Source organism: Notolepis coatsorum (assembly GCF_963971535.1).
Source record: "Notolepis coatsorum genome assembly, chromosome: 5".
In the NCBI taxonomy this organism is placed as follows: Eukaryota; Metazoa; Chordata; class Actinopteri; order Aulopiformes; family Paralepididae; genus Notolepis; species Notolepis coatsorum.
Window position 1 is genome coordinate 121,491,305 of NC_140169.1, and position 27,755 is coordinate 121,519,059.

The window sequence follows — 27,755 nt, forward strand, 5'->3', positions numbered from 1 at the left end:
TATTCTCCACACAGCGCATGTCATGTTAAGGCCTTCGTCAGGTCAGTGTGGCACCGATACAGATGGTAATTCTCATTCCTCAGGTTTGCTGGAATGTGCGGCTGCACCATAGCACTTGTCCTGGGTGTGTTTCTCCTCAGTTGTCATTTTCAGAAATTCCACTCTTTTAAAGGACACGCAAACTAGAAGGGTTAAGGACACGCAAACATACTCTTACAATTAGTTGGACAGCAGTTAGCTCCACAATGTAATCGGTCCCCAGAGGAACAATTGCAATAAAAAAAGATTACGAAAAAAAATATTTAAAAAAGAAAAGCTGATTCCTTGTTGAGGAATTCTTCCCTACTCCTACATTCCTTTGCCTGAGTAAGACGCTGCCCCATAAGCCCCCACCCTTGGAGGGCCATAGACCCCGCCCTCTATAGCCCCCTCAACCTGAGTACAAAAGACTGACCCCCTCCTCTTGAGCCGTGTGCTTCCAGTGGCCAGAAGGCACGCTCCTCTCAGACGGGCGTATCCATCTCTCTAATTGTATTTGTTCATCTGTCTTGTTAATACATCTATATTGATCATGAAGATCTGTCCGCGTGCGTAATTGATCGATCCGGTTCCACCACACAACTCCATTATGTATTTGAAATATAAACAAATGAATTAAATTACAGTTTAAAATTAAATACGAAAATACGAATTGAATGCCATGTATGTGAAAGAATGTCCTTTGCTTTGTCAATAAATGTTATATTTGCATCTTGCAATAAAAATATAAAAAATGTATGCAACAGAATGTTCGATTATGAAAATAATGAGTAGTGGCAGCCCTACTAATGCACACAACCACATACGCACGCGCACACACACACGCACACACACACTCACACACGCACGCACGCACGCGCACACACACACACACACACACACACACACACGCACGCATACACACACACATACAAACACTTGCATGCACACATACAAACACTTGCATGCACACATACAAACACTTGCATGCACACATACAAACACTTTCATGCACACATACAAACACGCACATGAGACCAGTAGATTGCAGTCTGCGATAAGGCGGCATCTCTGTGTACTGAGCGGTGACATTGGCTTTGGGCCCTGCAGGGAAATCCTCATCTCCAGCGACTGCTTTACAGTCCTGTTCATCCACTGTTGGGCAGAACTGGGACACAGGGGGACACAGTGAGGCAGGCTGTTGTGGCTGGTCTGTCCAGCTGGAGGTCAGGAGGAGGCCATCCCCAGGCTTAGCCAGACTAAGTGGCTTTGCAGAGTGGAATAAGGTAACGGGCAGGAGCTGATCTCTGATGGCTAACTGAGCTGTATGAGATGGTGTATGAGCTGTATGAGATGGATTGATTACTGATTACAGCATGAGAGTGTGTGCACTGCACTCATCTCTCCCATCTCTCTCGCTCTCTCTCTCTTATTCTACATATCTCTCACACTCTCACTCTATCTATCCCTTATTATCTGTTCTCTGTCTCTCTCACTCTCTTTCTCTCTCTTCTACATCTCTCTTACACTATCACTCTCTCTATCTATATATCTTATACGTTATTCTTCTGCATCGACTTAACTAACTTTGCCAACTAATTAAACAGTTGATTTAATCGACAAATCTAAAATGTGTGTTTCTCACATGCAGTCATGCAGAAGGACCTCTTTACACCTACTGCTTACCAGAGATGTGCTGTCATTATTTCAGGAAACACCTCGTAAAAAGAAAACACAAAAAAAAGATACGGTAGTAATGTAAAGAAAATCAAAAGATGAATTGACTAACAGAGTCTTGGTCAACTAAGACCAAATTGGCTGACTATTGATTGATTGATTGATTGAAAACTTTATTAACAGATTGCAGAATGGGTACAATACAGTACGGCTCAATACAACAACTGCTAAGAGGATGCAGACCAGAAAAATACTTTCGTCTTGTTTACATAGGGGTCCTCCATTTTCAATTAATCAAGACATTTATGACATACAAGACATACAAATATAATAACTAATCTACTAATGGACTAAAATGGAGCAGCCCAGCCCTCGAAGGCAGACAGCCAGACTCCAAGCCATTGCTCTCACATGTGCTTCTAAGATAAGATAAGATAAGCTAAGATGTTCCTTTATTGATTGGGGAAACGCAGGTGTCATAGCAGCACAGGGGAGTTCTGTTATTGGCTTTGGGGAATCTAGTATTGCCATAACCCTTTCACTACCACACTACAGAAGGTTAACCCTTTCACCGTCTGTAACAGTCCGGTTAACCGTCTGTAGTCTGGTAGTGAAAGGGTTAACCTTCTGTAGTGTGGTTGTGAAAGGATTAACCCTTTGTCGTGTGGTAGTGAAAGGGTTAACCTTCTGTATTGACTTAGTGAAAGGGTTAACCCTTTGGTAGTGTGGTAGTGAAAGGGTTAACAGCCTAAAGGACCGATGGGCTCTCACCGGCACTCTGCCACTGAAATATGCATTAGCCTGTGTGACGGCGCAATGGGCGCATTGTCATGTGACCCACACAGTGGCATGAAACACACCGAGATGAACTAAATATAGCATGGTTTTGTAACCTGTGTGTTTGCACCTAACAAACCGGGCACTGGTTATTTCTGAGAGGCATGCGCGGCCGTTGATGCTGGCAGTGATGTCATCAGTTGTGGCGGAGGAGGAGGAAGTTGTTTTCCTCTGGAAGGTTCCATCGCCTGCCTTCCTTTCACTTCCTTCTTGATGCCTGTGAGAAGCAGCACGCGGCAGCTCCCAGTGTGTAGAAACCATGCGATGAAAATAGATTGTAAACACTCAGGATGCAGCTGGGTGTCAGCCAAACCCCTTCCGGCTGCAGAAGCTCTCTCTCTCTCTCTATAATATATATTTATATGGGGGCGACGGTGGCTCGGGAGGTAGAGCGTCGTCTGGCAATCCGGAGGTTCCCGGTTTGATTCCCGCTCCTCCCGGGCAGCGTGTCGAAGTGTCCTTGAGACACTTAACCCCTAACTGGGTTGCCTCTGCCATTGGTGTGTGAGTGAATGAGTCAAATGTGAGGAAGAGAGAGAGAGAGAGAGAGAATGGTGTGTTTCCTGGTTCTCTCTCACTCTATTATGCCACACGCAAATACAGCAGAGAGGGAAACAGTGAGAGTTTGTAGGTGAATTCCCAGAGCAGTGAGCAGAATGAATGAATGGAATTTGAAGGGCAGCCCTGTCCTGAGGATGTGGGGGTTGGGTACAAACAGTCCTGTTAGACTAACCGTCAGAGAGTACTGATGCCGATCTGTAGCCTGTAGCCGTTGCCTGTTTCGACTGGCTGGCCAAAACGCAACAGGACAAACACACCATTGTCTCTGCCGATACACCAGCCTTATGTCACTACCTGTAAATGACCCAATACGGGGCAAACTAGTCAGACTTCCTCCAGACTGTCTGCTTCCCCCTATAACATGCATGCAGACAGGCATGTAACAGTCCATTGTGCTGTGGCACCTTCTGAAGTCATCTCTCTTCATTAATCAAGAACAAAGAATGCACAGGGTTTGTCTCGCTGACAACAATGGCTCAGAGGCCTTCAACAATTCCCACGGGTGTCAGTATTCCAGACACGGTGACGGCAGGACAACTGACATAAAGTACACTGCGGCAGCACAGCAACAGACTGGCGTAGTAGAATACATTTATATTTATCAAAAACATTCGCTACCACCATCTTCTGATTGGATCTTCAACTAAAAACCCACCTGTTTAGGTTGGCGTTTGGCCACGTACACACGTGATTTAGTTTCTTCTGTTTTGTCCATGCCTCTTTTTATATTGTATGTTTTTATTTTGTATCTACTTTTTCTCCCCATTTTTCTATTTTTCTCCCATCCCAATTTCGTATTATCCAATTCTTCCCTCCCCTGTCTCGAACGTTGCTAGACCATGCCTCCCACTGGTCAGCTGCAATGTGGACGGAGCCTTGCATCACGTGTCCCCTCCGGTACACGAGGAGCCAGCCGTCACATCTTTTCACCTCTCAGTGGCGAGGAGTAACGCGTGGGAGGCTCACGCTGCCCCCGATGCTTCCTGATTCTGCTGTACAGGCGCACCAACTGACCTGTAGGAGTCGCTGTCCACAATGTCCGATCCCCACCCACCGGCTTTCCCACCCACTAATACTGCCAATTGTATTAGTATGAGCGACCAGCCAAGCAACGCAGAGAGCTGGGCTCGAACTCAGCATCTCCTGGCGAGCGCCTTGCCCACTGCGCCACTTAGCCGCCCCTTATATTGTATGTTTTTTATGAATTTACCTGTTCTTTGTTTTTTAAACTGGTGAAGCACTGTTTTTACACTTTTACCTAGGATGTATTTTTTTATTTTGTATGAATTGCCTTGTTCTTTTCTTTTTTGTTTTTAAACGTGTGAAGCACTCTGTGCATTGGTGCTGGGAAGGGCGCTATAAAAATAAAGCCTCACTTACTTACTTACTTATCTTGAGTTATATCCCATAATGCCCATGTGTTTTCTTCTTTGTTTGCAGACGTGCACAGCCAACTACACGTTCATCCCATACATGGTGACGCCCCACAACAAGGTTTACTGCTGCGAGAGCAGCCTGATGAAGGGCCTGGCGGAGCTGATGCAGCCCAGCTTTGAGATGCTGCTGGGGCCCATCTGCATGCCTCTGCTGGAGCGCTTCATACAGCTCCTCAAGGTGCCCCAGGCCAACTCCCAGTGAGTACCGAGGGTCGGGGACTCGGGGTTGGACACCGGAGCTTCCTAGACCCCTAAATGGAATCATAGTTAGGTGTTGTTTAAGTTTAAGTTTAGTGTGCTGTGGCTATTCTGGTATCCCGTTCCCCCTTTATCCAATCAGAAGAGAGAACCCTACTGTACATATTTTCCCCTTATTTTCAATCTTGCCAAGCCAAATTTGCCTACTGCACTGGCAGATTATTTGACTTGTTTCAAGCACACGTTTGTTTAAAACTAGTTTTTATTTTAGTTCTCTCTCCTGATTGGATTAAGTGAGAACGGAAAATCGATTTTCTGTTTACTGCAGAACGGAGGAACTGAGAGACCCATGTTACTAACCAAACACTCAAACAGTGATGGCTGTCGGAAGGTGGAGCTATTATTTTAACATGTAGACCACTTGTTTTAACAACAAAATACCACTTACAGCCCCTTTTAACAACGTGATTTAACAACGTTACCACACAATGAGAAGTGAGTTTTTACTACGGTTTCTATAGCCAACTTCAAGGTTCTGATTGTTAGAATATGCACAACTGATTGCAGTAACACCATCTGTAACACAGACTGTTCCGCCTTCAATTCGGACTTCCCCACTAACGACGGCGAGTTCAGAAGTGCAACCATCAACCTTTAACCTTCAATGAATCCTCCCCATTGACCGTTTACACAGGCACACGCACGTCCAGTGTAGGTGAGAGGCCTCGTGATGTGCGTTTTCAGGAGAGCTAGAGTGGATGGAGACCATTTACTCCACTCTGAATTGAAGTCGTATTGGTGTAAACGAAGCCTAAGTGCCGCCATGGCACCAGGAAAACACCATAAAACTATGTGCCGTGAATAATTGAGCCTCAGAGCAGCAAGTGTTTTACAGTCTACTACACTTGCTTAATAGGGCTGATATATTACAGGGTTCGTACAAGGTCCTTGAAGTGCTTAACGTGCTTGATTTTTTACCAAAAAAAGTCAAGGCCTGGAATTCCTTGAAAACAGCAATTTTTTTAACAAGGTGCTTAAAAAGTCATTGAAATTCAAAGCAACCATTCGCATTGAATGTTTTGTTCATCCATGATCAAATTGTTCTGAATCAAGAAATAGTATTTTTTTTTTCTATTTTAATCAAATCTGATGAGTCGCTGTCTCGCACGCTCCAACTGCTTTTCCTAATTTATTTTTTGCGTGTGATGCTCTAGCTATTCTAGTTGGCAAGCAGGGTTACAAAAACAGCATTTAAAAGTGAATTGTATCCTTCGAGTGACATCCTTGAAAATCAAAAACAGTGCTTGGAAAAGTACTTAAATGTCCTTGAATTTCATTTACCAATGTCTGTGGGAACCCTGATATTATCCCATTCTCCCTGTTTGACTTGATGTGGTGCATTGGTTTTATTTGGATCTGTTTACTGGCCAGTGTAGCAAACACCAGGTTTAAAATGTTCAACTTGTTCAGTCACTGGTGTAACATTGGAGACGTCAGTGCCGGTCCTCGGCATCTCAGCCTCACTTCCAGGAAGAATGTGCACTTTGGATTAATATTTAGTCTTCTGGAGAAATGCCTGCTGGAAACCTAGACACAAACACATCTGTGACTGAGAGTGGGTAAATCCCAGATTTCTCAATCCACCTTTTTTGTGACCATGCCCCTAATTTGAGCCGCTGAGGGTTAGTTCATGTTTTTAATTTGATTAGAATAGCGCCACCATGAGGCAAGACCACTCACAACTTCACAGACCTCCTTGCTACTGTAAGGCAAGCATACTGTATTTGGCAATGTTGGTGGAAATCGAGACAGTGACTAGTAACAAATGATTTTCTGTTCATCTGAAGGTTGATTGATTGATTGAATTGATTGAAAACTTTATTAACAGATTGCAGAATGGGTACAGTACAGTACAGCTCAATACATACAATTGTTAAGGGGATGCAGACCAGAGAAAGACTTTCGTCTTGTTTACATCAGGGTCCCCCATTTTCAATTCATCATAACATATATGACATACATGACATACAGATAGACAGTACTGCTACATCTATACATTTATGACATACCAGATTTGCAAATACAGTACTGTTTGTGATACGAAAAGAGTCCAGAAAAGAGAGTATATACATTTGACGTAGAAACTGTACATTGGAGGAGGTTGGGTAGGTGGGGGGGCTGTACATTGGAGGTGGTTGGGTGGGTGGGGGGGGGGGGGGGGGGGGTTGGGTAGGAGGGGTGGGTGGGGGACACTGTACAACTGAACAAGCAAAACTGTACATTGGAATATTGACAAGACCATACTTGGTCATTTACTGTACATTGGGGGGGGGGTTGTGTTAGGACATTTACAGGGGCCAGTTTAGAATTGCAGTCTCCCGTCATATGGCTTGGCCCATCACTGATCTAAATGACACATTTGAAGAGGCAAATTTGATGAGAATCAATAATCCAAGATGGAAATTACAAAAGGACAGACTTCTTTTTTTTTATTTTTATTTTTTTTTTATTATTGCAAAACAAAATTGTTAAAAGTCAGTACTCAACACACAATGCATAATGAAACAATTAAGGTGGCTAAAATGACATGCAAGTACAGAAACAGAAAACAAAAAAAAGTATATAATAATATTTTACCGTATACAGTGTATATCCAACGAAATTACCAATTGTACCAATGTCTTATACAGGATATACTCCTAATACCTATTATCTAAAACCCTACACACATATGCTCCAGCTCGAACCCCCCCCTCCCGGACCCCTCCTTGGATAGGACAGACTTCATAGGTCCTTACGGACCCAGATACACTCATTCTAAAAATGTTTGACCTGATGGTGGAGCTAGAGGTCATGGGGTCACCAAAATCAATAGAGTTAATCCCCTAGGGGTCATGAATCCGCACCACAAATCTGGAAAGATTTTGATGAAAGCTCTTGGAGATATCACATTCATAACTGGGATATGAATATTTGGCTCGATGGTGGCGCTAGAGGAAAGGTCACTCGGTCACCAAAATCAATAGGGTTCATCCTCCAGAGGTCATAAATGTGCACTGCACATGTAAACAATTTGAAATGAAAGCTATTCAAGTTATCGCGTTCACACGAAAACTCTGCAGTGCCGGTCCGGGTAAATCTATAACACTGTTGTTCGGGGATATAATTAGAAATAGAGATACCCGGTGAACACAGTCAGCTGCCAGGCGGATGACCACCTCACATGCTCTACATCGCATGGAGGCATCGCTGGCTATTAATAATAGATGGGGATTAAAGTTGCACTAGATCTAGATGGTAGCGTAACATGTGATGAACTCACCAAACGTGTTAAATTGTTAAAGGTCACAAGACTCATTGTTCAGACCACTGTGGCCTGAAGGAAGTCACATGAAGACGTGGAAACTAATGATTCACTGACATGAGACCATGGTGTCAATGCCGTCCTAGTGAGAATGCCTCTGAACAGAACATGTCTTCTTTTCACATTCTTCACCTTCCACAGCCAATACTTCCGTGAGACCATTCTGAACGAGATCCGTAAGGCTCGGGAGCTGTACACAGGCATGGAGCTGGCTGCCGAGCTGAGCCGTATCCAGCAGAGACTGGACAACGTGGAGTGCCTTTCAGCTGACATAGTCATCAACCTGCTGCTCTCTTATAGGGACATCCAGGTACACCTGATCTATCTAACATGGTCATCAACCTGCTGCTCTCTTATAGGGACATCCAGGTACACCTGCTCTATCTAACATAGTCATCAACCTGCTGTTGTCCTATAGAGACACCCAGGTACACCTGATCTATCTAACATAGTCATCAACCTGCTATAGGGACATCCAGGTACACCTGATCTATCTAACATAGTCATCAACCTGCTATAGGGACATCCAGGTACACCTGATCTATCTAACATAGTCATCAACCTGCTATAGGGACATCCAGGTACACCTGGTCTATCTAACATGGTCATCAACCTGCTATAGGGACACCCAGGTACACCTGGTCTATCTAACATGGTCATCAACCTGCTATAGAGACACCCAGGTACACCTGATCTATCTAACATGGTCATCAACCTGCTATAGGGACACCCAGGTACACCTGGTCTATCTAACATGGTCATCAACCTGCTGCTCTCTTATAGGGACATCCAGATACACCTGATCTATCTAACATGGTCATCAACCTGCTATAGGGACACCCAGGTACACCTGGTCTATCTAACATGGTCATCAACCTGCTATAGGGACACCCAGGTACACCTGGTCTATCTAACATGGTCATCAACCTGCTATAGGGACACCCATGTACACCTGATCTATCTAACATAGTCATCAACCTGCTATAGGGACACCCAGGTACACCTGGTCTATCTAACATAGTCATCAACCTGCTATAGGGACATGCAGATACACCTGATCTATCTACTGTAACATAGTCATCAACCTGCTATAGGGACATGCAGATACACCTGATCTATCTACTGTAACATAGTCATCAACTTGCTATAGGGACACCCAGATACACCTGATCTATCTAACATAGTCATCAACCTGCTATAGAGACACCCAGATACACCTGATCTATCTAACATAGTCATCAACCTGCTATAGAGACACCCAGATACACCTGATCTATCTAACATAGTCATCAACCTGCTATAGGGACACCCAGGTACACCTGGTCTATCTAACATGGTCATCAACCTGCTATAGGGACATGCAGATACACCTGATCTATCTACTGTAACATAGTCATCAACCTGCTATAGGGACATGCAGATACACCTGATCTATCTAACATGGTCATCAACCTGCTATAGGAACATCCAGGTACACCTGGTCTGACCATGGCCCAGGCTACTGTACTAACTTACAACAGAGGACACAGTTAGACAGAGTTCACTGCCTCAGCATCACTGTTTCAGGGACAGATGCTGCTGCCCTCCCTGTGGAGCGCTGTAGGCAAGGCTTTTGGTCTGCTGGTCTCAGGTCTGCCACCGAGGGGCCCTTCCTGTGGAGCGCTGTAGGCAAGGCTTTTGGTCTGCTGGTCTCAGGTCTGCCACCGAGGGGCCCTTCCTGTGGAGCGCTGTAGGCAAGGCTTTTGGTCTGCTGGTCTCAAGTCTGCCACCACAGGGCCTCTTCTCTCTTCTCACAGTGTTGCAATGCCACTCACCCCACACCTCCTCACACCAGCAATAGGCAGCCGCCCTCAGTTTCATGAGTTATCGATGCGCACAGCACGTGTTGAGGTGGTGTTTGCGTGTTTTAGATAATAGTGGGTATGTACGCCGGATCCCCCCAAAACATGCTGTATACTAGTGAAGGTGACATTCAGTTATTGAAGTGCAGTGCAGTGCAGTTATTGAAGTGCAGAAGTCAGTCTCAAATAGAATAGTTTAAAGGAATACACACGCATACCGTATCTTCAATGCAGTCATTAACTGCGGGAGAATGCATTCAACCCAATCAGCCGGTTTCTATATATGGGGTGGTGGGATAGCGTAGTGGTAGAGAGGCCGGCCAGTAACCAAAGGGCCCTCGAGCAAGGCACCGAACACCCCAACTGTTCCAGGGTCACTGACTGCAGGCAGCCCTGCACTTTGACCTCTGTGATGAAATACATGTGTTGGGGGACTATATGTATGTTTGTTTAGTGCAGGTTGTGCAGGTTGACAATAAAGTCATCGCTTGTCTCTTCTATGTGTCCCTCAGGATTATGAGTCCATAGTGAAGCTGGTGGAGACTTTGGAAAAGCTTCCGACCTTTGACCCCGTGGCTCATCCTCATGTGAAGTTCCATTATGCCTTTGCACTGAATCGGTAAGTTGCCATAGCAACATATTATTACACACCCATACAAACCCACACATATATGTACACACGCACACACACACACGCACGCACACACACACACACACACACACACACACACACACACACACACACACACACACACACACACACACACACACACACACACACACACACACACACACACGCACATGCACACTCATGAACACACGCACATAAAACAAGCAACATGTGCAGAACACTTGCAGCTACTGCTGAGCAGGAAGTAGACAGATGTACGCACACAGGAGTGTTTTCACACCAGCTGCCTCCCTAGTAAACGTCCTGTGGTTGCTGCTGCTGTGACTGTGGCTCCAACACCAATAAAAGCCCGCTGTTCCTTCATTTGGAAGCGGTCGGAAAACGCCCTACCAGGGTGCCAGGCTGCTCCTCCGCTCTGAAACCACCACATTAACCCTTTCACTACCACACTACAGAAGGTTAACCCTTTACTATCACACTACAGACTGTTACCCTGTGATAGTAAAGGGTTAACCTTCTGTAGTGTGGTAGTGAAAAGAGTTAACCATTTGGTAGTGCTGCATTGAAAGGGTTAACATCTCTCTAATTACCAGGATGCAGGGGTGTAAAGTACTCGAGTAATTGTACTTCGTTACAATACTTAAGTACTGTTTTTCGGGGATTTGTACTTTTACTCAATTACATTTCAGAGGGGAAAAAAACATACTTTTTACTCCTTACATTTAAAATGCAGACCTACAAAGTACAAATCTCGCAGGTCCAACTATTTTTATTAGTATATTTGTTTCTCTGGCCGAACTATCATTAACGTTATTAATCCTGCGGCTGCGCTTTATTTAAAAACAGCCAATCAAATCCCCATCAATGGAAAATTAACCCGCCCATACCCATGCTGATTGGTCCTTGTGCAAGACTAGAAAGCGGGGATCTTTGATTAAACACCTGCTATCAGGAGAATAGACAGTCAGAAAACTTTACTTTTTAGTACTTAAGTACATTTAAAAGTAGAAACTTTTTTACTTTTACTCAAGTGTGCTTTTAGACAGATACTCTGAATTTTACTTGAGTACGATTTTGAGACGGTACCCATACTTTCACTTAAGTATAATTTCTGGATACTTTTTACACCCCTGTGCAGGATGTCGCATTGCATTCACACGCTCAAGGAGACCCAGGACGAAGAAGATGTTGTGTCTCACTCATACCGTCGTATTGAGAATTGAGCAAAAGAGCGGGTTGAATTGTTGCTGTGAGCTTCTCTTAACCGGAGGTGTCCTGTGACGGGGCGCAGCGTGTGTCGAGCAGTAGAGTCATCTGCATACAGCAATAATGAAGCCCAGAGAGAGATCTGAACGGCTCTGACAAGCACAAGTGTGTTGAGTAATTGGGTTAAGCTGCTCAAGGAGAAACAGTAGCGGGAGGTGATGTTGAATGCTTGGAGCCTGCCACGGCGCACGCACTCACTGTGTGGGTCCCCTTGTTGTGGAGTGGGATGTGGACGTTTCGAGAAGCCTGCTGTGCACTGAGTCCAAGAGGAATGGGTTGAGTCATAACTACCACCCCCACTACCACCACCACCAACGCCCAATTGTAAATAATCCCTTCTTAGCACACTGGTGAGAGAGAGAGAGAGAGAGAGAGAGAGAGAGAGAGAGAGAGAGAGAGAGAGAGCAAAGGCTGTATAAAGAGAGAACCCTTGTAGTCTCATTATGCTCCATCTCCTCTGGGTGGACTCCATGGTAACGGCTGTCAGTTCAATTATGCTTTATTTAACACCAGCGCTCTGGTGGGGAATCAGATCAAGTGTACCAGCTTGGGATTCCACGACCATTACACACCGTGGTGCCGCACGGCTTCTGTGTTAGTTCATCTCTGTTGATATACCCGGAGGAACATTGTTTGCAGAATTGGAATGGGTCCAGCGGTAGAGTAATTTAATCTAAAGGTAAATATCTGGGCTAAGTGCTTGTGCTGTTTCAGCCTCCCGTTCTGATAATAGGAGTCGTAGAACTACAGGCCGGGCCTCTGAACCCACTAACCTCTGTAATTTAAGCTGTAGACTTGGAGATGAGCTGTTCTCTGCCAAGAATCACTGGCACACAACCATAACATTGCAGTACTCTCAGCACACACACACACACACACACACACACACACACACACACACTCACACTCACACTCACACTCACACTCACACACAGTCATTCATGCTTATTCATGCTCTCTCATTTTCACTCCTGTGTGAAACACCATTCCAGCAAATTACTGTGTGTTATAGTTCATGCATGCCATCAATGATTCATAGCAACGCATTGTACATACACAAACACACAGACACACACAGACACACACACACACACACACACACACACACACACACACACACACACACGCACACACACACACACACACACACACACACACACACACACACACACACACACACACACACACACACACACACACACACACACACACACACACACACACACACACACACACACATAGCGGCACGGTGGTGTAGTGGTTAACACTGTCCCCTCACAGCAAGAAGGTCCAGGGTTCGATTCCCGCTTGGGGACCAGGTTTCCATGATTCCAGGTACTCAGGTGGGGTATCTCCCAGGCCTTTCTGTGTGGAGTTTGCATGTTCTCCCCGTGCTCGCAAAGGTTTCCCCCCCGATAAGATAAACCCAATGGAAAAACATGCACAACAGATCGCTAACGCTGTGGCGTCCTTGACGAAGACGGACAGGAGCACTTGGATTGGTCCCCGGGGCGCGGCTCACGTTGCCGCCCTATGGCTGCCCATGGGGGGGAAGGACAACGGGATGGGAAAAGTGCAGAGAGACATTTCATCGGCGACTCAGTGCATGTGTGTGTGTGTTCCTGTGGGTTGCCCATCTCGTGTGTGTGTGTTAAACTGCATGACAAATAAAGACTTCTAGTCTAGTCTAACAATTACACACATAAACATACAATAGATTGAAGGAGGTGTGCATAGGTCTTAGTCATAATCATAGATACAAGGATTAAAGGATTACATGATGTGTTTGCATGGCTCATTACTCCATACCTACGGTACATAAACACATGGACCGTAAAACACACTGCTACCAGGCAGGTGAACAGGTATACAGTATATAGTATGCACCACTACCAGGCAGGTGAACAGGTATATACAGTATGCACCACTACCAAGCAGGTAAACAGGTATACAGTATACAGTATGCACCACTACCAAGCAGGTGAACAGGTATATACAGTATGCACCACTACCAAGCAGGTGAACAGCTATACAATATACAGTATATACCACTACCAAGCAGGTGAACAGGTATACAATATACAGTATATACCACTACCAAGCAGGTGAACAGCTATACAATATACAGTATATACCACTACCAAGCAGGTGAACAGCTATACAATATATAGTATGCACTTCTACCAGGCAAGTGAACACACACACACACACATGCATGCACAGACTGGACAGGAAATGTTGCATAGGAAGTGGTGTATCACATGTTTATATATAGAGATATTTATATATATGTATGGCTCATTTAGCAAATATGTGTCCATAGTAACAGTAGTATGAGAACCTTGCATCTCTAAAAAGACAACTCAAATTAAGAACAAATCAAGCTGATTTCCATTTTGACCTAAGTTCTACTAGGCTACAGGTTTTCCATGGGTATATAGTACTGGTATTGGATATCTTCCTGATGCTTAAATACAGTGTTAGCAGCGGTAGAATTCTGCTAAGAGCTCATACCAAGAGTCAATGTGTTCATGGCTCAAAGCAACGGCACTCTAATTTCGTCCCAATTGACCATATTCACACGGCGGCCATTTTGCTCATTATGTCATGTTCAGGTCGGGATTCCTTTCCAGGGAACAGGGTGGAAAGGAATCCCAACCTGAGCATTATGTAAGAGCAAAGCGGCTGCCGTGTGAATAATTATGGTCAATGACCCCAAACGAATGGAGAGTCTACACTGCTTACTTAGTAAAGCGGATGGATCGGTACTCTGTGTCGGACGATACTCAAAGTTTAGCACTCAGAATGGGTATAGGCATTGGAATTTTTTTTATTGGTGTGTCCTTTTTTTAAACTGTGGATACCAAACAGAGAAGGTGAAGACGACTTTAACCCAACCGTCTGTAGTGTGATAGTAAAGGGTTAACCTTCTGTAGTGTGGTAGTGAAAGGGTTAACCTTCTGTCGTATGGCAGTGAAAGGGTTAACCTTCTGTGTATTGTCGCAGTGAAAGGGTTAACCGTTTGGTAGTGTGGCAGTGAAAGGATTAAACAGTAATCCAGAACTATTTTATTGCACTGTAAAAAATAAAAAATTAATGTTATGTCTGCATTTTATGTTTATTCTATTCTACTACTTGTTGCACTGCACTATTGTACTATTTTACTCTGTCTATTCTATCTTACTCTTTTTATCATTGTCTATTTTTAATATGTCTGAATCAAACCATAAACAAGGTGGCCTGTTGGGATGTTAGATCCTAATGTGAAAAACTTTATATGTCTGCACTTTATGTGCTCATTTTATGCCTGTCTTTTTTCTGTTGTGAATCACTTTGAGCTGCAGTTTCTGTATGAAAGGTGCTATACAAATAAAGTTGTATTATTATTATTATTATTATTTAGTCATGAAAGACCATGTAAAAAAAATGCAAGTAGGATCTCCAAAAGTGAAATGACAAGGTTTTCAGGTGACAGCAGTGATATCCACCTTCTGCTGAGCCTGCTGTATGCCTGACCATGTGTCTGCCCTATGTGTATGTGTGTGTGTGTGTGTGTGTGTGTGTGTGTGTGTGTGTGTGTGTGTGTGTGTGTGTGTGTGTGTGATCAGGAGGAATCTGCCAGGAGACAGGCAGAAGGCACTGGACATCATGCTGCCTCTGGTGCAGGCAGAGGAGCAGGTGGCCTCCGATATCTACTGTCTGGTGGGACGCATCTACAAAGACATGTTCCTGGAGTCTCACTTCATCGACACGGAGAGCCGGGACAGTGGCACACTCTGGTGAGAGACGATAAGGGAGAGACGGGGGGGGGGGGTTGTGTCTGAGTGTAGGTGTACAGATGCGTCATGCCTCTACAAGGACATTGTTCCCGAAAAGTCAGACGCACAAAAAGGAAGGGCAGCAACATGCAACGGTTCCACAGTCAAAGAGAGAGGGAGAGAGAAAGGGGATGGGGGGAGGGAGTGGAGTGGAGAGGAGAGAGAGAGAGAGAGAGAGAGAGACTAATAAGCTTCATTACCAACCCCTCGCTCCCCTCTCGCCCTCAGACGTCACCCTCCTCAGCGCTGTTAATGAACATCGCTGTCATTTGGGCACACAGCGTCTGCAGGGCAGAGGCTGATTCATAACAGCGGGTGGTGGTGATGATGATGATGATGATAATAATGACAATAATAAGTCTTAACTGCCTTCTACCTGAAATGGCTTCTCAAGATCTCATATCGTTGAACCCGGCTGAGAAGGAGTTCTCCCAGCAGCTTGTCTTCCTGTGTAACGTAGCGTATCTTGGGAGACGAGGCCTCTAATAAAACCCACTCCTTCCCCTTCCCTCCGCAGAACAGATTGCTCATTAAAGGAATGAGATGTCCTGTTTTGTGAGTGCTAGGCGGCGACTAATTAGCGCCACTGCAGACCCTACTCAATACCTCTCTAATCGTGTTGATGTTTTATTAAAAAGTCTGGGGGGCGCAGGGAGAGCCCTTTTACAAAAGGAGATAGACAGCGAGGTACAAGGGTTTAGAATGACGCATATGCTACAAATAATTTTCTTCCTCTCAGGTTTAAGAAGGGGTTCGAGTCGGAACCGACTCTGCACTCTGGCATCAACTACGCTGTTCTACTCTTGGCAGCTGGGTATCAATTTGACACCTCCTTTGAGCTCCGCAAAGTGGGTGAGTTATCAAACTATACCATTTATATATTTCTTGATATCTAATGATGTCCTCAGAAGGGCACTTCGCTGATTTTCCACCTCAATTCTATTGTTCTGTTACGAGGAGGAGATGTGATAATCTGACATGTAGCTCATCTGTGTCTCTTGAGAGCTCAGCCGCATTGACACTATTTCCTCAACCATTGCTTGAACTTTCCCCCGAGTTGGACCTGCTACAGTTGAAAATAGTTGAAGAAATAGTGTCTGTGGTTCGCTAGAGGTCTGTCCTCTTGGTGACATCACCCGGAGGAATTACTTGGGGTGTGGCTGAGCTCTCGAGACACAACGCGTCGGTGAGTTACAGTACATGTCCAATTATCGCGTCCTCTGTTGTGACGTCCTCCTCACAACAGAGCGATAGGATTATGGTTAAAATTGACGATGTGCTCCTTCAAAGCAGACTTGATTGATTGATTGAATTGATTGAAAATTGTATTAACACATTGCAGAATGGGTACAATACAGTACAGCTCAATACAAATTATTTTTAATATAAATAAATTTGATTTACACACAATTGTTAAGGGGATGCAGACCAGAGAAATACTTTCGTCTTGTTTACATCAGGGTCCCCCATTTTCAATTCATCATAACTGTTCTGAAGGATCAGATTAAACCGAATATATATATTTATTTATATATATATATTTAATTGTATTTGTATATCCCCTGATATCCCTTGTATATTCCTTGTACAATATGCATTGAATATCCCTTCTAGTCTACTGAACATCCCATAATAGTCTCCATTCTACCATTGGACGAGACCTTGGTGCCAGGTCGCCATACCCCTCAGACCAGGTTCAATCGTACCGCTCAACATGTATGGACAAGTCCTAGTTCCGCGTAGGAATATGTCTACCGCACCACTAATGGTACTATTTGTTCATAGTGCGTATATATACTGCGCTATTAAAGTAGAGCTTTCTTTTAGTCCAGTTCCTTACCCTCCAACAGAGTGACAGACGCAAAAGCCTCCCCGCGAACCACGTGTGGGCAGTAAGGCCAATTCGGCCCAGTATCGGCATTGAGACATCGTGTATATTAATATTTGAATAGTCATATTTGGCACTATATCATCGAGTTGGACGTATTCTATTAAGCTAATAATAGTCTATTCATATGTAGTGCCTCGTGCGGTAAGAGTTCTATAGTAATCAGCACCCCCATCGTTTCGGGCATCAGCTGGACGCTTATCCAGGGTGGTTGACCCCACGTGAAGCTGCACCCGAGGAGCTCCAGGCCAAAGAGCGAGTGGACCTGTATATTGGATTATTCTACCGACGACGGCTAGCCTTCCCCGGCTTGGATTATGCTTTGAGTACTTTGATTATTCTATGGATAAAGGCCAACACTGCGGTGTGTTGGAAATACCCCCCCCGGAGAGGACGACAGGTGAGAAGACGCTCTACACGACGAGGTCGCCTCACGTCTCTCCATCGTGGACCGGAGGACGCCGGCCACAGAGAGTCCAACTGCTTTCATCTGTGGATCGAGGATCGCTGGGCACCGGGTCGCACGACTGTGGGCTCTCCCAGGATACCCTCGGCCAGACGGGATACAGCCAGACTCTCCCCCCCCCCTCCAGCTGTCCTACAAGCAGTCGGAACCTCCCCCTAGTGTATCCAGCTATATAATCATTCAAGTATCATTGCTATTGTTCCCTAAATATTCCAGGTTGTATATTTGCTTCCTGCGCAATCAGAGATTGGACATTCGATATTGATCTACCTACGAATACTCATTTGCCATAAAAGTGCATACTATTTCAAATCATAAATGTAATTAAGTGATCGTTGTACATACCTTTTGCTATGTATTATTATTAAACGCAGACTTTCGACTTGGTACATTTGTGTTGGATCCGTTTCATCAGGTGGGAGTGTTTATCATAATTATTTATACCTAGTACTGGGTGGCCAGAGTCTAAAGTACAAGAGGTAGTGGTAGTAAGTATCATATCTAACAATACAGTCAGGGAATTGTACCCCTCAGTTACAATTGGTCCTTCGAGCCGGAGGGTAATCAGTGTAATATTAATATAGTGTTATTAATATTAAAATGGCCTATGATGAACACTCCACGAAACGATCCTCCTAACCAACAACGCCCGCGGCGCAAACGACAGCTCCCTCAGTACTTAGAGGCTTACGCTGTCAGTCAACAACCTAGTCTTCTACCAACAGTAAACGCGGTAAAACTAGAAAGTAAAATTATGTCTAACCCTAACGACCAGGCTACCCCGACCATAGAGGCCCCTATGGGTTCTAACGTAACTGACCCAGCTCACGGTGGGGACCAGGGGGAACCAGACATGACTTTACACCCCGCCAATACCGAAGAAGTAGTCCCCGACGAGTCCCGGGAGGAAGACAACACTACCGAGAGAGAACTCGGCACGGAAGAAGATGAGGAGAGCACCGTGGAGATAGAGCTCCAAGACTCCGCACGGAGTACCCCAAGGGACGGCTCCCCTATACAACCGTCTTCTCCCAGCGAGGCAGAGAGGACACTACAGCAGGCATTCCTCGTCAGCCTGAAAGCCTCTACTGAACGCGATAGACTCCAGGGTGAACGCGATCGATTGCAGATACAGCAACGGAGCGAAGAAGAGCACATACGCCTGGAAATAAGACGCATTCAGATGGAAGAGAATATGGCAAGAGACCGGGCCGACGCCCAGCGCGCCGCCACCGGTGCCCAGAGAGAATCGGATCTCACCAAGCGCGAAGCCGAGCGCGACAGAGCACAAGCGCAACTAATAGAACAGCTGATCAGAAGGACAACACCCCCTCCCTCCACCAGAGGCTCCAGGAACTCGTCTAGACATCACTCCAGGGCGGCATCCCCTAGCCGAGTAAGCGACCCTGAACTTGACCAACAGACGAGGTTTATACCCCCCGCAGACCCCCTTCCCCAACCGGTCCAAGCGAGACCCAGCCACCGGGAAGGAGCAGCATACACTGCGGAGAGGCTAAATCAGAGACTACAAGCCCTGGATGACCTAACGGAAGACGAAGAGGAGGAGAACCACGCCCGACGACAGCACAGTACTCTACCGGACCAGGAGGTCCAGTACAGCCCAGGCTATACCCCCGCGGAGCTGCGCTACAGACCCCCGACGCTATTCACGGGTGAGCACGACGCACGACCCGCACCGAGGAACAGCACCTGGACCAGCGGGCCATGGTACACAGCCGGTACCAGCCCACGCCAAGGAGCAGGAGGAGACTCGCCTAGGAGGCCTCTCCCCCAACGCTCGCCGATGTATCAACAATCCGCGTCATACATTGGCACACCTATGGTACCAGACTTCACCCAGGAGAACCGGGCCCAGTATACGGAGCTCCGCATGTGTCTGGAGACAATGTTGGTGGATGTCATTGATGAACGCCATAAATACGCGATACTACTGAAGCATTTAAAGGTACCCCGCGCGCACAACATAGCGCTCGCCTACGCCACTTTCACGACCCCATACACCGCAGCGCTGGTAGCGTTGGACCAGAGATATGGACGTATATGGGATTACGTGATCCAGGAGATCAGGCACATCGACCGCCTACCCCCAGCAACAGACAATCGAGCACTGGACGACCTGTCCATCAGAGTGCAGTCCCTGGTAGGGATGCTGGGAGCGCAGAGGGAAAAGGGTAGGCATGAACTATACGCCAACTCAAATGTAGAGAGGATCTTGGAGAAGCTACCGCCCGCCCGACAGGAGCGCTTTAGGCGGCAGAGAGACCACCGAGACCCTAATGGCCCCGAACCGAACCTCCTCGATCTAGCCGACTTCCTGGCGAGAGAAGTCAGCAGCTTACGGCTAGATACATTCGGACGGAGCACCCCTGGCTCCAGAGAAGGAACCAGGAGACTAAATGATGGAAGAAGATCGGTGACTGTCATGCACCAATCGGAGTCAGTGCCAAGCAGTAGGAGCCACAGTACCCCCTCAAGAAAGGAGAAGTGGAAGATAGTGTGCCCCTACTGTGAGAAAGAACACTGGCTGTCACAATGTGACTCATTCCCCAAGATGAATGCGGAGGAAGCGAGTCAATGGATAAAGTCCAACAGACGCTGTTTTCGCTGTGCGCGATCACACATGGCAGCCGAATGCCGCTTAAAGAAAAAGTGCAGTCGGTGCGATGGAGCCCATCTGGACATACTCCACGACAGTAACAGACGGCGGCCTCCACCCGCACCATCAAGCAGCAAAGCAAGCGTCATGTACATCGACCCCGCCAGCAGCAGCGGAGCCAGAGTGCTCTTAAAGGTAGTCCGTGTGACATTGAGCTACCAGAATAAAGTCATGGACACTTACGCCGTCCTTGATGACGGGTCAGAGAAGACCCTTCTGCTCGCGTCCGCTGCGGCCCAGCTAGGGCTGCGGGGGAGCGAAAACCAAATGACAATTCGGACAATAAGAAGAGATTTGAAAACGATAAAGGGCGAGAATGTCTCATTCTCTATCGCAGCAAGCGGCCAGCCCGAGCGACGGTACAGGATTACAGACGCTTTCACCAGCCAAGAAATAGGACTGTCGCGGTACACATACCCCGTAGCCAAGCTGATGGAGAAATATGTACATCTACGCAAGCTACCGATCCCACTCATAGACGGTGCTACCCCGACACTGTTGATAGGCTCCGACCATGCAGACCTCATTGTCCCGATAGACCGGGTTCATACCGGACCCAGAGGCTGTCCTGCAGCAGTCGAGACCCGCCTAGGATGGACTCTCCAAGGCCCACTCGCCAAATCTCTCAACCGAACCACAGCCACTAGCTGTCTCCACTCCCGAGTCACAGAGGGAGACACCGCACTCCTGCAGCATGTAGAGAGGCTATGGACCTTAGAACAAATGCCCTTTAAGAACGAAAAGAAAGACATTCGCTCTAAAGACGACATCTACGCCATTAACCTCCTCGAGACGGGAACAAAGAGAGTCCCAGTCAGCGGCGTGTTGAGATACGCCACGCCACTCCTGCGGCGGGAAGGGATGCCTACCTTTCACGCAAAGAAAGACGCCACAGAGCGGTACCTACTAAACACAGAGCGGCGCTTAGCCAAGGACCCCGCCCAAGAAAGTGTATACCGCGCTGAGATTGAGAAGCTCATCACAGCGGGACACGTCACAAAGATTGACATTAAAGAGGCCGACCAGACGACTGAATCGTGGTACGTGCCCCACCACAAGGTTCATCACAACGGCAAAGACCGCATCGTGTTTAACTGCAGCTACCAGATCGGATCCCAAAATCTGAATAAAGAGCTATTGCCCGGTCCTACACTCGGCCCCTCCCTACTAGGCGTACTACTCCGCTTCCGCCAGGACAAGGTGGCTATCAGCGGGGATATCAAAGGGATGTTCCTGCAGGTGAGATTAGTAGAGGAGGACAAGCCCCTGTTGCGGTTCCTATGGAGAGAGAGGCCAGGAGATGAGCACCCAGCCATCTACCAATGGGAAGTCCTCCCTTTCGGAACTACATGCAGCCCATGCTGTGCTACATTTGCACTACAGAGACATGTCGCAGAGGACCCAGCAGCGGACGAAGAGGTCCGACACAGTGTGAAGAACAGCTTCTACGTAGATAACTGTCTACAAAGCGTTTCGACCCAGGAAGAAGCCGAGGCTCTCCTACTTAAACTCCGCGCCTCTCTGATCAAAGGCGGCTTTGATCTCAGGCAGTGGGCCAGCAGCGATCCGCACGTACTGCGCAGCCTCTCCTCCGCGGACAAGGCAGCGAGCAGCGAGACCTGGATGGCCACAATCCCAGGAGAAGCCCAAGAGATGACACTAGGACTAGTGTGGCGCTTCAAAACAGATTCGCTCCACTATAGACACAAACCCCTGACCACGGAGCAGGGAAGGTCGACGGCAATACCGACCACCAGACGGAGTGTGTACAGAACACTCGCCCGACAATATGACCCGTTAGGATGTATACTACCGTACACCACCAGGGCAAAGATGATTGTACGAGCATTGTGGGACAAGGACCAGGGCTGGGACGACCCCATTCCCGCACACCTTGCATCCACCTGGAGAGAGTGGGAGATGGAACTCCACTCACTCCCAGGCGTTAATATACGCCGAAGCTACTTCCCACCCACGGTGAGGCCAGAGACATGTAAAATGGATTTACACGTCTTCAGTGACGCCTCCGAGGTCGCCTACGGATCAGTAGCCTACTTGCGGGCCCAAGAAGAGGGGGGAGAGATCTACACAGCATTCATCCTCGCCCGCTCGAGAATAGCCCCACGCAAGCAACAGTCTATCCCACGTCTAGAGCTCTGCGCAGCCCTCGCAGGAGCGCATCTAGCCACGCTCATCCAACGTGAGCTCACCATTCCGGTGCATAGAACAATCCTGTGGTCAGATTCCACGACAGTACTCGCCTGGATCAAATCGGATTCATGCAAATACAAAGTCTTCGTGGGAGTCAGAGTCACTGAGATTCAAGAGTTAACCGGAGAGTTAACCGGAGAAGCAAACTGGCGCTATGTTGATACAAAACACAACCCAGCTGACGTCATCACCCGGGGAATGTCCCTAGATGACTTAACCCGTCATAACATCTACAGTGACGGACCAGCATTCCTCAAGCTCCCGGAAGGAGATTGGCCCACGCCCACCCCGAGGGAAGCAAGTGACGAGGAGGCTGAGAATAAGAAACCCATGTTCTGTGGATTGAGCACTGTTGTCTCCGCAGACCCCAACATAGACGATTGCATTACCATAGAGAGTGCGCAGCAACGGATATTCCTGCGGCACCACCCAGAGATTAAGTCCCCCGCTGATATGTCAGCAGCTGACTACGAGGAAGCAGAACTGCTTCTACTGCAACGAGCCCAGAGAGACTCGTTCCCCGATGAACTAGACTGTCTACAGGGAGGAAAGCCCGTCCCATCAGACAGCAGATTGATTCATCTGGCCCCCGAGAGTGACACACATACCCTCATCAGAGTGGGTGGTCGCCTGCGGAGAGCCCCCAATTTACCGGATGACATTAAGTACCCGATCGTATTGAACAGCCGACACAAGGTCACAGAGCTGATTATAAAGAAATACGACGAGGATGTACACCACGCAGGAGCAGAGAGAGTCTTCGCGGAAATCAGACGTCGTTACTGGATACTTCAAGGAAGAGAGGCGGTGCGACGCTTCCAGCGAACCTGTCTAGACTGCCGAAAGTGGCGCGCGCAGCCCAGCATACCACGGATGGCTGACCTACCTCCATGTCGCCTCCGACTCGGCGACAAGCCATTCCACTCAACAGGCATGGACTGTTTTGGCCCGCTGCACATAAAGAAAGGAAGAGGCACCGAGAAGCGGTGGGGTATTGTATTCAAATGCATGACCACCAGAGCGATACATATCGAGCTCCTTCCGACCATGAGCGCAGACTCATTCCTTATGGCCTTCCGAAGATTCACATCACGGAAAGGAAAACCGTCTACATTATTGTCCGATCACGGGACAAACTTCAAAGGCGGAGAAAGAGAGCTGAGGGAGAGCTTTCAAGCTATGGGCCCAGAACTTAAGACCCACCTCGCTCCAGCCCAGATTGACTTCCAATTCAACCCCCCAAACGCACCCCACTTCGGTGGAACTTGGGAACGAGAAGTACGTTCTATCAAGACAGCCCTGTACGCAGTACTTGGGGCCCAGACTGTGGCGGAAGAAGTCCTAATGACAGTCCTCACGGAGATTGAGGGAGTATTGAACTCAAAGCCCCTCGGTTACGTCTCCAGTGATGTAGCAGATGTCGACCCAGTCACCCCCAACACCCTCCTGATGGGGCGGCTAGATCCCGCGTTACCCCAGACAATGTACCGGCCTGAAGAAGCGAACGGCCGACGAATGTGGAGGTACAGCCAAGTATTAGCCGACAAGTTTTGGAGCAGTTTCCTACTGCACTACCTACCGTCTCTACAGACCCGCCATAAGTGGGTAAAAGAGAGAGACAATTTGACGGAAGGAACAGTCGTCATGATTATTGACCAGTCACTACCCAGAGCTATGTGGCCGGCTGGCCGCGTAAGCAAAGTGATCACCGGTGCCGATGGCAAGGTCCGAGCAGCTGAAGTACTCGTCCAGGGGCGCATTTACACCCGTCCTGTGGCGAGGCTCATAGAACTGCCCCGACTCCCAGACACAATCGATGATGACCATGACCCTATGACTTTGTGAGTTGACTGACCCTTACAGCGAACCCTTGAGTGGTAGACAGTGCGGTTAATCTGTCTCTGCTTAACTAATTGGGTTGGGACCAATTAGGGGGCGGCTGTTCTGAAGGATCAGATTAAACCGAATATATATATTTATTTATATATATTTAATTGTATTTGTATATCCCCTGATATCCCTTGTATATTCCTTGTACAATATGCATTGAATATCCCTTCTAGTCTACTGAACATCCCATAATAGTCTCCATTCTACCATTGGACGAGACCTTGGTGCCAGGTCGCCATACCCCTCAGACCAGGTTCAATCGTACCGCTCAACATGTATGGACAAGTCCTAGTTCCGCGTAGGAATATGTCTACCGCACCACTAATGGTACTATTTGTTCATAGTGCGTATATATACTGCGCTATTAAAGTAGAGCTTTCTTTTAGTCCAGTTCCTTACCCTCCAACAGAGTGACAGACGCAAAAGCCTCCCCGCGAACCACGTGTGGGCAGTAAGGCCAATTCGGCCCAGTATCGGCATTGAGACATCGTGTATATTAATATTTGAATAGTCATATTTGGCACTATATCGTCGAGTTGGACGTATTCTATTAAGCTAATAATAGTCTATTCATATGTAGTGCCTCGTGCGGTAAGAGTTCTATAGTAATCAGCACCCCCATCGTTTCGGGCATCAGCTGGACGCTTATCCAGGGTGGTTGACCCCACGTGAAGCTGCACCCGAGGAGCTCCAGGCCAAAGAGCGAGTGGACCTGTATATTGGATTATTCTACCGACGACGGCTAGCCTTCCCCGGCTTGGATTATGCTTTGAGTACTTTGATTATTCTATGGATAAAGGCCAACACTGCGGTGTGTTGGAAATACCCCCCCCGGAGAGGACGACAGGTGAGAAGACGCTCTACACGACGAGGTCGCCTCACGTCTCTCCATCGTGGACCGGAGGACGCCGGCCACAGAGAGTCCAACTGCTTTCATCTGTGGATCGAGGATCGCTGGGCACCGGGTCGCACGACTGTGGGCTCTCCCAGGATACCCTCGGCCAGACGGGATACAGCCAGACTCTCCCCCCCCCCCCTCCAGCTGTCCTACAAGCAGTCGGAACCTCCCCCTAGTGTATCCAGCTATATAATCATTCAAGTATCATTGCTATTGTTCCCTAAATATTCCAGGTTGTATATTTGCTTCCTGCGCAATCAGAGATTGGACATTTGATATTGATCTACCTACGAATACTCATTTGCCATAAAAGTGCATACTATTTCAAATCATAAATGTAATTAAGTGATTGTTGTACATACCTTTTGCTATGTATTATTATTAAACGCAGACTTTCGACTTGGTACATTTGTGTTGGATCCGTTTCATCAGGTGGGAGTGTTTATCATAATTATTTATACCTAGTACTGGGTGGCCAGAGTCTAAAGTACAAGAGGTAGTGGTAGTAAGTATCATATCTAACAATACAGTCAGGGAATTGTACCCCTCAGTTACAATAACACATGACATACATGACATACAGATAGACAGTAGGCCTACTGCTACATCTATACATTCATGACATACCAGATTTACAAATACAGTACTGTTTGTGATACAAAAAGAGTCTAAAAAAGAGAGTATATACATTTGACGAAGAAACTGTACATTGGAGGAGGTCGGTAGGTAGGAGGTTGGTAGGTGGAGTGGAGGGGGGGGGTTTGGTAGGTGGGGTGGGATGGGGGGGGAAACTGTACTTTGGAGGTGATTGGGTGGGTGGGGTGGGGGGGGGTAACTGTACATTGGATTATCGACAAAACCTTACATGGTCCCAAGAAGAGGGTCTCGTGTATTATTGGGTTAGGACATTTACTGTACATTGGAGGGGGTTGGGTTAGGACATTTACAGGGGCCAGTTTTGAAATGCAGTCTCTCGTAGGTGCTCTTTGAGAGTGGTTTTGAAAGTGGGTAGTGATTCACATTCCTTTACAGCTGTGGGTAGGGCGTTCCACATTGATGTGGCATAATTGCGAAACGTGTTTAGTCCTCCTCTACTCCCTGTACACACATGACTGCGTAGCACAGCGGAACAACAACACCATCATCAAATTTGCTGATGACACAGTAGTGGTGGGCCTGATCTCTGCCAACGACGAAAGGGCCTACCTGGAAGAGGTAGAGAACCTGTCACAGTGGTGTCAGGAGAACTGCCTCTCCCTGAACGTCAGCAAAACAAAATAGATGATTGTGGACTTCAGGAGGTCGGGGGTCAAGGACTACAGCCCCCTCAGCATCGACGGGGCACCGGTTGAGAGAGTGAACAGTTTCAAGTACCTCGGAGCCCACATATCCGAGGATTTGACATGGACCACACACATTGACAGTGTTGTGAAGAAGGCACGACAACGCCTCTACTTCCTCAGGCGCCTAAGGAAGTTCCAAGTCAGTCAGAAGATCCTTAGGAACTTCTACTCATGTACAATAGAGAGCATCCTGACTGGCAACATCACCTCCTGGTTTGGGAATAGCACTGCACAAGACCGTAGCAGACTACAAAGAGTGACACGTTCAGCCGAACGCACAATTGGAGGGGGGCTTCCCACCCTCCAGAACATTTACAACAAGCGGTGCAAGGGGAAGGCTAAGAGAATTATTAAGGACTCGAGCCACCCGAACAACTGCCTCTTTGAACTGCTGCGGTCAGGCAAGCGATACCGGAGTCTTAAGGCGAGCACAGAAAGACTCAGAAGAAGCTTCTATCCCCAGGCCATCAGGCTGCTAAACGAACAATGAACACTATGCAACAACCATCAAATGCACACAGCACACACACCCACACGCACACACTCACTTAAACAAACAACACACTGCAGCACCCACTCTCCACACTTTAGATCACACAAACACACTTTATATTTATTGATAAAGGATTTGCACTACAACTCGTACACCTACTGTAAATTGTACCTAAATTGCACCTCATCCCATTTCTGCCTTGCACTATATAGTATTGTATATTAGTACACTGCACAGCATTG

At 47.1% G+C, this 27,755-nt stretch overlaps 1 protein-coding gene across 1 annotated transcript in view; it reads left to right on the forward strand.

Annotated features, from left to right (window-relative positions):
- The window catches only part of map3k5 (mitogen-activated protein kinase kinase kinase 5), a 112,029-nt gene that overhangs the window by 34,833 nt on the left and 49,441 nt on the right, over positions 1 to 27,755 (forward strand). Inside the window, exons 4-8 of the mRNA XM_084313723.1 lie at positions 4,534 to 4,727; positions 8,233 to 8,401; positions 10,445 to 10,551; positions 15,438 to 15,608; positions 16,387 to 16,499. Coding sequence (XP_084169849.1) covers positions 4,534 to 4,727; positions 8,233 to 8,401; positions 10,445 to 10,551; positions 15,438 to 15,608; positions 16,387 to 16,499 — 754 coding nt within the window. The remainder of the gene's footprint in view (positions 1 to 4,533; positions 4,728 to 8,232; positions 8,402 to 10,444; positions 10,552 to 15,437; positions 15,609 to 16,386; positions 16,500 to 27,755) is intronic.